Source organism: Babylonia areolata, chromosome 4, assembly GCF_041734735.1.
Source record: "Babylonia areolata isolate BAREFJ2019XMU chromosome 4, ASM4173473v1, whole genome shotgun sequence".
Taxonomy (NCBI): domain Eukaryota; kingdom Metazoa; phylum Mollusca; class Gastropoda; order Neogastropoda; family Buccinidae; genus Babylonia; species Babylonia areolata.
In genome coordinates, this window is record NC_134879.1 from 12,931,171 (window position 1) to 12,947,300 (window position 16,130).

The 16,130-nt window shown below is 36.9% G+C and overlaps 1 protein-coding gene across 3 annotated transcripts in view; it reads right to left on the bottom strand.

Annotated features, from left to right (window-relative positions):
• Positions 1–746: 746 nt before the first annotated feature.
• LOC143280870 (protein phosphatase 1B-like) overlaps positions 747–16,130 on the bottom strand; it is a 17,883-nt gene continuing 2,499 nt past the window's right edge. For all 3 annotated transcript variants that reach the window (XM_076585603.1, XM_076585604.1, XM_076585602.1), the window contains exons 2-6: positions 15,434–16,130; positions 12,547–12,664; positions 10,979–11,087; positions 9,754–9,808; positions 747–6,259 (exon numbers count right to left, since the gene is read on the bottom strand). The exon at positions 15,434–16,130 is cut by the window's right edge and continues 186 nt beyond it. In XM_076585603.1, coding sequence (XP_076441718.1) covers positions 6,245–6,259; positions 9,754–9,808; positions 10,979–11,087; positions 12,547–12,664; positions 15,434–16,130 — 994 coding nt within the window. In that variant the 3' untranslated portion in view covers positions 747–6,244. The remainder of the gene's footprint in view (positions 6,260–9,753; positions 9,809–10,978; positions 11,088–12,546; positions 12,665–15,433) is intronic.

A 16,130-nucleotide genomic window follows, 5' to 3' on the forward strand; every position in this document is an offset into this window, starting at 1 on the left:
CTGAGGAAAGGGAAAGTGGGGTTAAAAAGAGGAAGATTATCACATAAGAAGGCAGATATAAGATACAATATAGAGATGAGAGGAGGAGGAGGAACAGAAACATTTCCTGAAGTCAACTTAAAACCAACAATGGAACTACATTCATAAACATGTGGAAGTATGCATATCTGTACAGTTTCTTTGTAACAGCAACAGAGAAATCCTCGCTTGCTTTGTAATATTCTCTTTATTTTTATTACTGTACTCTGAACATAAACATCTGCAGATCCTCACCAGAACACCACAATTTATTCAACTTCAGAGAGAAATCATTTGTGTCACACTCTGTAGATGTGTCCAGAGTCTGAATCACTAACCTACGCATTCTTTCCATTTTTGAAACTGAATGAACGAAAACTATACAATTAAACAAACCAAAACACAATCCTTTATTTGATGAAATAGAAAGGGGCATCTTGCACACACCTGTAACAATTCAAGTATATTATTTAACATTATAAAAGAAAGAAAATGTAACTTCATTACATGCACTCACTTTAAGAGGCGATGAAGTGATTTCAATAATTTATTCATTTTAAATCAAGCATTATTTCCTTGGATATTTCAAAATCCAGCTTCTGTTTACTTCCACCTCTTCACAATATTTTTTCCTTCTCAACTAGATCATAAAATATCAATAAACAATAACCTAGAGAGTAGTCTGCTGTCATCTTTGTTTAATAATCACACTGTGAAATGGTATGTAAAAAAAAAAAAAAAAAAAAAAAGCTTTTATATTTTTAGAAGCGCAAACACACACCTTAACAAAAAACATATTGTTAAATTTTTTTTTAAGTCATGACTAATTCTAAATCAGTCCAAAATTAAGAAGAAAAAAGGTGACCTGTCATCATTATTCACACAACAGTGTGACACTACTGAGTTAGAGAGTTGTATTTGTACACTTATCGCTATGCCTACAGGGCTCAACATTAACTTTTTTTTTTCACTTGCTCAGTCAGGTAAGTCACATTCACTTGCTCGGATGAGTTTTGGAGTTTGCCTGAAATAACAATGCACCTAAAATGTGCATTCACCAAAAAAACAATTAATGTTTCCAATAGGTGGCCTAAAATCTGAGGGCTGTCACAGCTTTGTCTGAAAATCTGGGGGACATTTGTAATTTCAAAAGATTGAGTTAAAAAAAAGTCATCTTAAAATATATATTTTATTCAGAGAGAGAAAGAAAGTGTTTTAATATTCACATTGTGTATTGTGATCAAGTTTGGGATGGTGAGAGGTGATAGAAATAGACTGAGAAACACCAAGGACATAGTTCCAGAGAGGAAAGGCGGTGTGAACAGCTGCTTCCTCTGCATGATGGTTGCATGGGAAAGAGGCTTTCCCCACTGCCCTTTGATTTGTCTTACCTTTTAACGGAACTGAACTACCTTTACTCCCAAGCCATCTCTAACTCCACCCATTCTGCCATTTCTATTCTGTCCCTGTTAAAAAAAAGGGGGGGCTGGGGGTCAGGGGGGGACAAGCATGGTTCAGAGAAACAGGAAGCTGGGATGAGAGAAAGAGCTAGAGGTGATGCACAGGAAAGGGGGAAGACAGCTGGTGATCCGAGTAATTAATGGTTATAAATGACAGGATCTGGGTACTTAGATGACAATGCCAGTCCATTTCGGTTTGAGTAACACAAAAAGACCTTCAGACTGAGAAGACACCAGACCAGGCCCGAGGGAGTGGAGCTACAGGCATAGCTTTGGGGTGATCAGACTGACCTGGAGAAAACTATGGGCTTCATCAGGATGACAAAGCTTCAAGTCTAATGCGTCCCAACAATATCGAATGCTGAAGAAGACTGGGATTTAAAACAATAGGGTCAGTTTCAAAGTAGACAGGAGGGTGACAGTGAGAGCGGCAATCATTTTGATTGCTCTGTGAGTGAGTGTGGATGGGGAGGTAATGTGGGAGGGTTGGGAGATAGGTAGGCTCCGTCATTCATTGTGTGTTCAAGTTGTTACCCTCTTAGTCTGATAACAGACAGCCCTCAATGGCGATACTTGAGACCAATGAGCAGGCACTAGCAGTAAAGTTTGTACTTTTGGCAAGAACATCTGCTGACACACAATCAGCAGCAATGGCAAAACTGTGTGCTGAACAAATATTCACATGGTCCCTACAACCCGAAACGTGGAGAATGCTGTGTTCAATGTGTCGGGTAAACATGACCAGGTTATAAATTAGGTGAAGCTGGACTCCAGTTCCTTGGAGATGATGAGTGATTGATGGCAAAAAGAAATATGTTCTAAATAAAATTACAATCGGCTGTGCAAAATTAGCATCTAATGGCACGACCACTCATTTACTAACACTGCCGGTCAAAGAATATCAGACGATCAGTATTTTCACGACAGGTTTCATTGAAAACTACAAAACAAAACAAAAAACCCCAATTACATGCTACTCTTCAAAATAACTGTTTGCCTGATTGGGCAATTCAGAAAGTTGTTGACTTGCCTGACATGATGATCAACTTGCACCCCGAAATCAAGCAACTGTTAATGTTGAGCCCTTGCTTAAAATCAAATGTTTTTGTAACCGGTCCGAGATATAACTAAACAAGTAGAAACTCAACATGTTTAAATTCAAACTGAATCATTTGAAGGCAAACAAACAAATACAAAAAACAAACAAAATGTCATTCAACAAACATCACAATGCACCTGAAGACAAATACTCCTGTACATGCACAATAATGATGTGTGTTAACTGTGTCACTATAATTCTATATTTTTATAATGAAATTTTGATTTGTTAAACATAAGCAATTGCCTTGCCCATATAAATATATGTAACAAGTCTGTTACCTGAGAGGCATTTCCTCATCTCACTTTGATAGGGAATAATCAGTGGAGGGCATATATATACTGTACAATGCAGAATCTCATATTTTAACACTATTCAGACATGCCCACTGAGAATCAGCCTTTGAACTCTCTATCACCAGTCACTCCACCCTGACAATGAGCTAAAATGCATCACAATATGACAGATGAAACCGAGACACTTTATTCCCTGTTTACACACGTCATAATTTGCATGCTATCTCCACACACCTCACATAAACAAGGAAATGCCATGAACAAAAGCTAGAAGCAAAATCATGCTTGACACTTGAAACTGATCGCATGTTCTCCACTATTTAACTCTGCAGACTTCAGCACAGTATTGCTTCGCTGTCACACACAATAGAATACACATAAAACAGAGCTTGCATGTAGCTGCCTGCTTAAAAGTGGGTAGCATGAACTGGGGAGAAATGCGAGAAGCATGATTAAAGATTTACATTTGGGAAAGACAGCCAAGGTCTTTAATTAGCTTGTCTCAATTTCTTTATTCTGTCAGTGCAAGTAAATGGCAGACACTGCAATCAATATCAAAGATTGTGTCTGTACTCATTAACATGTGTTCATCAGACTGACTATATATAACATTTATGTCAAAGAAAACAGCAGTCATTATAAAATAGTTTTCTAAAATCCTATAGCGTAGAAAGGGTTTAAGGACAGGTGACAAAACTGACAGCACAGTGCGCAAAATAGATAATGAATATTCTGCTGTGCAGACAGACGTGAAACGAAAGACGAGATTCAAAATATACAACGTGTGATTATCTTCCATGGCATAAACTATATGTGCCATCATCTGACTAACTTTGATCAACAGCCTGAGCAAATACTAGAAGACATGTTCAACAGCATTCCTTCAAAGAGGACACATACTAACAAAAGAGAGAACACAAGGGTCAGAACTGTCAGATATTTGAAAGTAAACCATTTATACTTCAGTCAACCACTCCACTTTATCACTTCAATATTAATCACCAGCAGACTATTTTATTGGGAGCAGCGAGCGTTTTAAATTTTTTAAACATCAGTTTCTTGCCAGTCTATCCACCATCTGTCTTCCATACTTGCTTTTATTAGTGATTTTCTCTCTGCCATGATGAAAACAATACCAGGCTCAGCACAACTTGCAAACTGTGTCCATGTCATATTGGTGAAAATTAGATTTTACATATTTTCAACAAAAACACAACTTAGAATGGCTTCACACAGTGACAACTCTGACCCTTGCAAATGAACTGTATAAAGCATGCATAATAATGATTCTCTCACTCACTTTTGAAGGCATGCATTAAATAACAAAACAAATAAATTGTCTTCAATCTTCAAAGTAAAAAGTGGATTCAACAAGTAAGTGCAAGAACAAGCTTGAAATTGTTTAAGCTGTTGCCATGCACACACCTTTAATGCAATACAGACCTGAATTTACCCCCAAACCTTCACTACTCTTTAGTCACCATAGTTCATGAAAATTATTGAATCAGAAATAAAAGGGCATGGAAACTGGGTGGGGTGTCAATGTAAATACAAATTCCGATGAAAAAAGGGCAAGCTTAACAAGATAAATAAATGTTTAAATACTATACGAAATATAGTTCACAGCAAATGAACCCATTAATAAAATATGAAATAACAGCATCAATGGTTTTATCTAACATTATTATCATAAACTGATAAAAGCTGCTTAATCAATCTATTCAATGCAGCAAATCAATGCTATAAATAATTTCATTAACAAGAAAAGAATGGCCTACAGTATAATTAAGAATAATGCGAAAATGCACATAAAAACAGATGCAAAACAAGAATGCAAATGACTCACAAAAGAAGAAAAAAAACTAAAACCAATCCACACTGTTCCTAAATATCCACCAATTATATAACAGGATATCAAGCCTTCCTCCCAAGATATCATCTATCAATCATAAATTGTTATGTTCCTTGGGTAATTTCATACCTATACAGAAGTTAAATGATAGGCCAGTTCCAATACTCCGAATTGCATTTCAGAAAAAAAAGATACAGGCAATGAGAGACATTTCATTTGTTTATTCACTAAATAATAATTTTACACAAAGATTCCATGGAAACTTGAAAAGCCACATGTATTCCTGAACATTATAATGTTGCACACAAGTTTTTCTTTTCTTAAAATGATTTTACTGTACCTTGAAGTTATTACTTTCTTCATTAATCATCTTATGAGGGATATTAATCAATTTTCCTGGCACAGCAGAAGTACACACAGACATGAAACTTAAACATTACAAAATTTGCAACAAAAAGATAAATAAAATACAAAAAATCCATAAGTAACACATATCAACTGAAACATTCATTTGAATAATTCTCCAATTCTGCTTTAACAACAACAAAAAGTCTGAGATGGGCAAACAAACAGTGCCATACAGAAATGAAAAACAGAATACATCACACTTAAAATGAAAATAGCAACAAACAAACAAAAAATAACAACAAAAAAACACCAACAAAACACATCAATAGGTGAAACGGACAGGAAGGAAGTCAAACAAACAGAGGGAAGTAAGAAGAAAATCTTCATGTGATACAAAGACTTACAAGTCAAAAACAATGTCAATGGTATTTAAATAAAAAACACCAAACAAACAAAAACAAACAAAATAACAAACAAACAAAAAAGAGAGAAAGAAAACAAGAAAAAAAAACCCAACCCTGCTCCAATTATGAAACAACAATCATATCGTAAACCAATACATAAAATAACAAGAAAAAAATATTTAAAAGAAAAAACAAAAACAAAAAAAATGTGTACTATCTCTAACAGTAATGAATCAATAGTGAAATAATTAATCTTTATGAGAAACTTAAAACTTTAATTTCAAAAACATTTGTCCAAAAAACATGTTGGAGAAAAAGAGAGACAGAAAAAAAAAAAGCCCAAAACAAAACAAAGCAAACAACCCCACCTCTTTCACCAATTTGATATAACGTAGAATAATGAGGTTTGTCAAATGGTTCTCGATGTATATTCTCGAGGAAGGAAAGTTGGATGATGTCAACAAAATCATGATGATGACTTTTGGGTGTGATGATCCAAAATGGGCACTGTGTGAGTGAGTGCATGAGTGTGAGTATGTGTGTGTGTTAGCATTCTTCTGTATGTGTGTGGGCACTGGTTCTTGTGAATGGGCAGACTGGTAACTAGGGAGAAAAACTCTGCAGACACACCCACAAAGGAATGGATAACAGAGTTATTCCCATCCACATTGTGTGAAGTGTGTCCATGATAGGGGCAGTAGAGATGCAACTGGTTCTGTCATTCTTCCATTTTCTTCCATCTTCTCACTTTCACCAACTCCCACACTTTAGGGTCCATCATCCTGCAAAATACACAAACAATTCATTCTAAATGGTATACTGCTTGATGACTTCCTTTATTATACTCTCTGGCCTGGCTGCTTGTATAGGTTACAAGAAAAAATCTAAAAAGAATGCAAGCATATAATACAGCTGTGAAATGTTGTGGTGATATAAAGAATAGAATGGATTAACACTTGGAAAAGTCTCAACCTATTATTGACTGATTTCTCATATTTTGAAAAAATCCTTTTCCTTCAAAACTGACATAAACAATGGGGGTGAATTTTTCTCATGTAACAGAAATTTCAGAAATACGGTCTTTAGTAACCTAAAACACTATCTAACTGTAGCCATGGATTGGGCAAATGTGTATGCACAGTGGATATCCACTGTAGAATCAGTATCAATGTCGCCTCAACAGACACAGAGATGCCAAACCCTGTCAAGTGTTTGTACAATGTAGGAGCAATCCGGAAATTTGGTAGGAACATTTTGAATTTGGTAGGAACACTCCGACTCCAAGCCACATCAGCAAACGGGCACAATGCTGTTTGATTAAGACGCAACTAGAATTAGCCAAGTTCCCTCTTGTTCGGGTAAACGATTAAACTGACTGGTCCACTCAATGCTGTTTCAGTGTACATATGCACGTGATCTGCCGAGCATCATCACATGAGACCAAGGTTACTGGTTAGTAGTGACAGCCCTGGCCTTGTGATTGATAAGTCTAGAGCATCTGGGTAATGTTATGACAGAAAAGCATGTGACCATGCTAATTGCTGTATAGTCGAAAATTAACTCAAAAAAATTTTGACATTGGCATAACATTGGAACAAACTGTGATTGAGCGTAACAAAATACGGTGAAATCATAACAGTTGGCATCTCTGCACATACAAACTGATATATATATACTCACACACACACACATGCTGTACTGGCTATCAGCATAGAGAACTAAAAATACTGGAAAAAAGAGAAGTGTTGGTGCCAGTCTTGTGTCTCCATGTACTCAAAATAGGGTTTCTCGGATCAAAAATGATTTTGAACCTTCAACCTCATGCATGAGAAACTCCAGAAAGTGTTCCTCATTCAAGTCTTGGCTTTCAGAAACATCAGCAACAGCCACAGGTTTGCTGCTGTGTCAGTCTCTGGAACCACATGTCTCACTGCCAACACTTTCACCACTTTCATCCTTGCTAATAGTGTTGTAGAATCACTCATAAGTGTCTAATGATTTATCATCATCTTCATCAACACCAAAGCCAGCAGCCGTGTCAGCTTCTATCACTTCCTGAAGGTAAACGCGCTAAGTTTGCAATCAATTTCAAACCTCAGCACTTGAAGTTCATGGAGACACCATCTTGTCAAGTGAGCGAGAAGGTAGAGCTGGGTGACTGTATGATTCACTGCTTGCATGTATGTATACATGTATTGTACTCATACAATGGTTTTCTCAGCCAAACTAAAATTACAGGAACACTCTGGGGTGACTGTAGAACATAGCTGTGCCGCTTCATTTCGCACACAACCTTAACCTATGAACTACAAATTTTTAAACTTGGAATGCACTACAGCGCACCACAGTAACTAAGCATTGTGTGCATGAGGTACACTATAGCATACCATAGTACAGAAAGAGTTAAATGCACAAGCAATACTGTCTTTGTTTTATCTCCACAAACTTCCCAAACCTATCATTTCCCCTCTGATTACAAAAAGGTTTTACATCTCATCAGCAGTAAATCAATTCAAAGGCACCTCACTTTTATTCAACTTTGCATCAAAAAGGAGTATAAACTACAACACTTTTACAACGGGGAAAAAAAACAAACTGAACTGAAAAGGTTTATACCTGTCTTAATGGATCACTTTTTAAGTACTTACCAGTGTATAAATTAAAATTCGCAAGCATTGTTTTTATCAAGGAAGAGTAATTTTTTCTTATACTAGTAACAAACTAAGTAATTGTTGGAGGGAACTGTGCCCTACTGTTTAAAACACCATCTTTGTAAACAGGCTGTACAGATGGATACTGATATTTATTGGTAAGTTTTGTTGTTGTTTTTTTGCACTAGTACAGAAAAATCAAAAAGCTAACATTTCTATCCAAGTAACGATAAACTGTCCACCCTGCATTCTTTGTCTCAGAAATCCTATTTTACCAGGGATCGCGCTAGACTTTTTCAAAACGCGTGCAGCTTACGCAAAGTCGGCAAAAAAACACGTCAGTTAGAGTCAGAATTGCGTCAGACCTATGACACTAAATCAAAGGTTTAAGCCGACGATGTTGAAGTCGCAAGCTGCTCAGAAGCATCAGCCGGAGATTGCTCTGGAGCAATAGTTTCACGACTAGACGAAAAAAACGATGACAACTTGCGCTGCATATCGAGTCGATTCCGTGACTGAGATACAGTGGAAAACAAAAAAAAAACCGCTAGGGCCTAGGCTAGCCGAGTAACGTTCAGCAGTCAAACAAGGCTTAACTTTCCCGCTACAGGGTCATGCCCTGTAATAACGCCACTCTGTTCCAAAACTCGTCAGCTAAGCAGTGTTGTGTGCGCGCGTACTCTGTTAATTGGCTGTAGCTGTTAAGAGTCACGTAGGCATCTCGCAGTGCTCCGCATGCACAGACACTTTGTCTTGTACCATCTGATTCAGTATCGCAAACCTAGCTGCCAAGTCAGTCCTAAAGTTGCATTGATACAGCTTGGAGTAAAAGTTGTTTTGCGTAAGTGTTACGCGTGAGCGCTGTGAAAATGCGTCAGCGAAAATCAAAATGCGTCAAATACGCGAAAAACATGCGTTAACGCGATCCCTGATTTTACTGACCTATGTTTTCAGAAAATTTGTGCAAATGCTCCTTGGCTCTGGAAATCTCTTAACACAAAATAACACAGTTCTATTTTTATATCTTTCAAATCTTATCTTAAATCATATCCATTCAAACATCTATCAAACGGTAGATTTTTTTGACATTTCTTTTGAACACAATGGAAACACAGAATAATAATAAATAAAATAAAGACAAGCATTTCATAACTAAGACAGATACATAAACATTTTGTGGGGGAAAAAGACTGCAACTAAATGAATATTTCAAATGGCAGATCTTTCTCCTCTTGGCCATCTTTGTGCATTTTCTTGTATGTCAGTGTGTGTGTGTGTACAAGACTGTAAGAGAGGAGGGTGTGGTGGGAGAGGTGCATGTGTTAGGACTGTTGTTCCACCGTTTCAAATACTTCTTTCAAGTACTTCTGATCAGTTTTTGTTCTCAATACTTTTCATAATAGTGTAACTTGTTCATGCCTGAACCTTATTTATACCACATGTATTGTTGAATGCACTCAGAGCTATAAGGAAAGCACTATGTAAAGCACTTTGTTAATATAATTTATTTATTATTATGACCTCTTTTTGTTTAAGGAATGCTATGTCTATTCTCCAAACTGAAAGAGGAATGAGAGAAACCGAGGCCATTCAGCCCTGCATTTTCAGTTTGTTCTGATACTTGCCTCATGCTCATTATTTGGCTTCAGCTTGTGGTAGATAGCTTCAATGGTGTTTTTCCTGCAGACAGAAAACATGGTGGTCAACTCTTATATTCTTGATGTGGATAAATTCAATACTTCTGATCTCAGTGACCTGATTCAGCATAATTAAAAGATGTTCTTTCCCCATAGGTTATATGCAGGCACAGGGTTTCCCTGGCATGTCTCTACTCCACATCTTTAAACCAAACAAAATCAAGATGCAGGGATCATTATTATTGTAGAGATGGGATTGTGCTTGGTAAATTCTCTATTTCTATAAAACTGTTAAAACCATTAAGTTTTCAATGAAAGCATGTCCTGTAACTAATTCCATGATACAACTGCCTTGTCTACTCTAAGAACATAAATGTATTACTGAAAGTGAACGAACCTTCCAGGTTGTGAACAAAATAATAACAATAAATACATAAATAAATAACAATAATAATAAATTAACAGTTCCTCCAATGGATCAGCACTGAGACAGGTGAAGTTCTAGAAATTATCCAACTACTGAACTAGGATCCTAATTACTATGGATATTATCCACTCATTCTTTTTGAGTACAATATAATGGCAGGCTGCTCCGTATCAAGAAATTTTGAAAATCTGGTATTGAATCTTAAAGAGTTAGTGACCAGGTTCTTAAGAGTTTGATATCAGGACCAGTGATACAGATTAATATCATTGTAAAGGTTCCTTGAGCAGCTCTATGTTTTTAATCATAATATCTGTTTCAGTACTAATCTACTCTTTTCTTCGTTTTATTTCATTTGAATGGTCGAATGAATAGATGAAACATGCAATATCTATCCCCACAAATTATGTTTACATCTGCAGCACTGTAAAGTGAAAACTTAATATTGTACAGGTAAGCAAGTTCAGTCAGCACAGACTGCAATTGTTTTGTTTTTTTCTAGGATCTGGTTTTCCTTGTTCAAATTGTTTTGTATATGTTGGTTGGTTCATTTGTTTTTACATAATGATGAGTAACTTCTTTCTGGATTAATTTAACATTTTCAGCATCATGAGGGAAATAATAAAAATAAACAATGAGCACCAGAGTCAAACTCAACGTCTGGATTATAGTTTTATATGCACTGAGAGAGGCTGAACCTAAATAACATAATTAAAAGAAAAGAAAAAAGATTTTAGGATGGTGCTCTGGCAGTGCTTCTAATAACCTTATAAAACAAATATGACTTACTTGCACTGGAAACCACCACCAGGAGGGAACTGACCAATCAGTTCATCAGCCACTGCATGTAGCACGTAGCCAAAGTCATGATTTTCCTGTGGTTCTTTTTGAAGGATCTCTGCAAAATTCAACACCAACAAAAAACATGATTCTGATGTTGCAAAATAATTCCCTCAAATTTGATCATATGCATATATATATATGTATGTATATAAACCTATAATCATGGACATTTTCAACAGTGACTATTTTAAATCCACACGTAAATATTACTTCGCAAACGTTCACACTATCATACTGTAATCCCTAACAGTAACACATCAGACAGTACACACTGAAATTAATACAAACTGCAATCAATACAGAGTCCAAAGCACTGTATTACCCATTACAGAGTATCTCCCCAGTCCTTCTCACCAAACAATTAAAAATGTAACAGTTCATAATTGTTTTCTTTTAGGATCCATGTGACTCCATAAAGCCACGAAGATCGTCTCAATCTAACACTGCAGTGTAACTCCATGATAATAGTCAATAATTTGTTCAATCACAGAAATTTTGAAACCTCCATCACTGACACACACATGCCTTGCTTTTCAGTTTTCTTGTGTTCATTAATATCCCGCATTTGTTATCAAAATCTTTTAAATACAATTCTGTAAAGTATTTCTGCGACTCTGCATCCTCTGTTCACGGACAATAAAATGTTATTTAACTTATCATATTTATAGTATGAATCAGTTATTGCTCTTTCAAATTCTGCTCTAAAAATATAATAAGCATCAGTGATGTGCAGATCTTTATTATTTTTCTGTGAAAATGTCCAAGTAATGCAATAAGCTTACACCCTTTTAAAGCATCAGATCTTCCCCAGAAGGACTTTAAAATCAGTTAATAGATTATTTTTATACCTGATTAAAAACAACAACAACAAAAAACACCTGGAAAAAAGTCTCAAAATCATTAATCAACTGTAAAACCCTATAACAGTCAAAAATACAAGTTTGATAGACCAAGAGGAATCATGTCTTAATCATTATGAAACAAGGAAAAATTATCAAATTTTGTGGACCACCCATTAGGACCCTATCCCCTTCATCCTAAATCAGTAAATGATGAAACATATATCCCAAATTTGGTGGCCCATATCTAACAACATTCTCTACAACCTCCTCACCTATATCTCTGTTCATGTTGTAGTTCCAGTGTTGGCTGCTTTTGTGGGAACTTACAAGGGATAAAAGTAGGTCACTTTTCACTCAAGGGTTAATGCTTACTCAGTGACTAAATGAGTAAATCTGACTCAACAAGTAAAATTTATATTCCACAAGAGGCCCAGCATGTGCTGTCCTGTGCTAGTTGCTTAGTGTGAAGAAACAAGAAAGCCAACAGTAAACAATGCCATTAACTAAGCTACAGTGCAGGGTCGACAATAATTCACATATATGGACAGATATAATGAAGAATACTGCATTAGCTCCAGCAACAATATGCATGGATGATGTAACAGTATATGAGTGTATTATGAGTAAACACACACACAACAAGGGCATCAATAAACCTTTATTACTTTATACCTTTAATCTTCCGCTCTATTTTTTCGTCAAGCTGTCTTTCTTTCTGCACCTCCTCTTCACTGACAGCTGGAGCTCCTTCAAACGCAACAAGAACAATGCTCATGTTGTCTCTGCTGCCCTGAAACCCACCGATAACATGGTAAGCAAAACAGTACATTTTACGCCATAATAAGATAAAGAGTTAGTTATCTAAGTAATGACAAATACTGAAGTGAAATAACATGAGGACAATAAAGCTTAACAGAATCATGTCTTATCAAATTAGGAAATATAAGGAAGAGAAAAATAAATCCAGTAAGCTTAAAAAGGTAAGAAAGTAGGTGGTCAGAAACATCATGCTTCCAGGATTATTTGTAATTGTATTTGTATTTCTTTTTATCACAACAGATTTCTCTGTGTAAAATTCAGGCTGCTCTCCCCAGGGACAGCACGTCGCTACACTACAGCGCCATCCATTTTTTGTTGTTGTTTTTTTCCTGCGTGCAGTTTTGTTTGTTTTTCATGATGAAATGGATTTTTCTACATAATTTGGCCAGGAACAACCCTTTTGTTGCCGTGGGTTCTTTTACGTGCGCTAAGTGCCTGCTGCACACGGGACCTTGGCTTATCATCTCATCCGAATGACTAGCGTCCAGACCACCACTCAAGGTCTAGTGGAGGGGGAGAAAATATCGGCGGCTGAGCCGTGAATCGAACCAGCGCACTCAGATCCTCTCGCTTCCCAGGTGGACGCGTTACTTCTAGGCCATCACTCCACTTGTTCATAAAATTAAAAACTAGATTTCCCTACAATCAGACAGTCACAGATGAACTGATGTCAAATACACTGAAACAGCTCAGACTAGTAAGTAAGTAACACTAACAGTTTCTTCCAACTCCAAGTAATGCTGGATAGCTTGGACTAAGATGAGAAGAGAACTGTCGGTTATATCACTTGCCTGATTCTCAAACAATCAAAGTAAAGACATGAAGGGGTGCAGACAGACCTCAACAGGAAAAAAGCATTACTAAAAGGATGCATGGGTCTGTGCGGAAATGGGTCAAGGGACAGGAGAAAGGGTAGGTCACGCCTTTGCATCAAAGGTCACGGGGTAGGAAAGTTCTGTCTGACGCAGATGACGAAACACTGCTGCCAGAAACTGGGCTACAAAATCACTGGGGCATCTGAATGATTGGAAAATTAAGACCACTGACAATTTGGCATCAGAAAGGTCAAGTTAAAACAAAAACAGCAACTGCCTGCTCAATAAAACTGGCATTAGCGCCAACAATGATACAAAAACATACAACAGAATGATACACCGATGAAACTCATGGAAGGAAGAGTACTCAGACAAGATGGAGAGGGGTATGGAGGAAATGGAGGGAAGCAAATAAGTGATGCTGGATGTCATTATTATACATTTGCAGCTGCGCATAAAAAATCTTAAAACTAAGAACTAGCACAATGTAAAATTTTACTGGCTCAATTTGGTGTGTCTTGTACACAGGTATGGTTTGTATTTGCAGTCTTCGGAAACATTTTTAAACTAAGGAAAGAGTGTCAAATTTTAACAAGACTCAAAATTCAAATATGATGCCAACTAAAAACACTACACACAAGTTATGATGATTAAATGATAGAGGGGCAATAAAGTAAAAACAAAGCTCAGTATTCCCTTGCAACAGTATATATTCTGAATAGTATCATATTATGATCATGTTCCCGGACTTTTTTTTTTTTTTACACTGAAGTTTTACTTTCACCAAAGTTGATGTCCTGGCCAGTTTCAGTTTCTCAAGGACGCATCACTGTGTTTGGACAAATCCTTATATGCTACACCTCATCTGCCAGGTTGATGCTTGACCAACACTGGCAACAGCATAATCCAACGCATTTAGACAGGCCTTGAGCGCATTTTTTGTGTACTATCAGAGTGGATTTCTTCCACACAATTTTGCCAGAGGACAACACTCTCGTTGCCACACGTGGGTTCTTTTTCATTCATTGCACCAAATGCGTGCTGCACATCGGACCTCAATTTATCGTCTAATCCAAATGACTATACCCTCAGTTTGATTTTCCAGTCAAACTTGGGATGAAAGGGTGAGAGCAGGATTTGAGCCCAGACCCTCACAGACTCTCTATACTGGCAGACAAGCGTCTTAACCATTCTGCCACCTTCCTCAGTTCCTGTTGGTCCATTATTGGACATACCAAATTTACAAGATTTGTCTACTGAAAACTTGATGCAAAACTCATGATCTATCAGGATCACACTTCCAGTTTTACACTTGTTGGTATTGTCAACCTCTGATTATTCATCTCGGTACAATATCTGTTAAATAAGCTTCTTAATTTACCATCTTTATTTTGTGTGTGTGCGTGTGCCTTTTGTGGGATAAACAACCAACCCAACCCTCCCTATATTTCATTTCATGTATCAATAAAACAGATTAAAATTTAAAACACAAACACACCTACATCCTGAAGACAAGTCATAAGTGAAATTTTTGTTCTTGATGAAGTCATGCTCATTCATAAACGTAAAAACACATAAGTTTCATGATGTAAAGACTTAATCCATTAATGTTAACCAATACCCAAGTATTTCCTTCTTTAACACTTTACAAAACAAACGCGTATAAATGCATACTGATTACTCACTACTTCACTTTTCAGTATTTGAATTACAACTTGTGCAAACATTCGCCATTCATATTCTCTATCTCACACACACACAAACAGATGTACTGATGTAAATATTTATACATACAGACACTGAAACAAAACAAGGAACCCCCCCCCCCCAAAAAAGTGTGAATACTATCTCTTCATAAATGCATAAACACGCTATATTGTTCAGTTATCGTCAAAATCCATCAACAGAAAAGACATAACAATTACCTTGATCAAACATGTGTCGACAACTTGATTACAAACTTCTTCAAGACTTGATGTTATCTTCATTCGACTGGTGATAAATGCACACAATTCATCATTGGTCATAACATCCCAGATGCCATCACAGGCCAACACCATGAATTCATCTCCAGGAGTCCGTTCCTCGATAAAAATTTCAGGTTCTGGTGAGACAAGTTGCTCACATGGCCCCTTTCCCTCCACATTCTTGTACTCGTAATCTCCCAGAGCTCGAGAGACTGCCAGAGATCCATTTACCCTTTGAATCATAACACTGCCACCTGCATTCTGAATACGCTCCTTTTCAACAGGGTTGATAGGCTTATGGTCTGTTGTGGAAAAGGCACACTTGCCCTTCCTGCACAAAACAGCACGAGAATCTCCACAGTTGGCAAAAAACAAGAACTTGGGTGAAACAATGCTGCACACAGCAGTGGAGCCACTCTTGTCCTCTCCAGAAAGCATCTCAGGTATGTTTCGCATTCTTTGATCTATAGTCAGAAACCCTGTTTTGATTCCCTTTTTCACATCTTCAATGGATGGTTGTATCTCTGTGCCATCTGTTAAGTCCAGTTTAAAGTCCTCATTTTTGATGATGTTATTCAGCAGTTCTTCAGCACAGAACGCAGACACTCGAGCCCCAGCATGACCATCAAAGACAGCAAAAAATGACCAGTCTTTC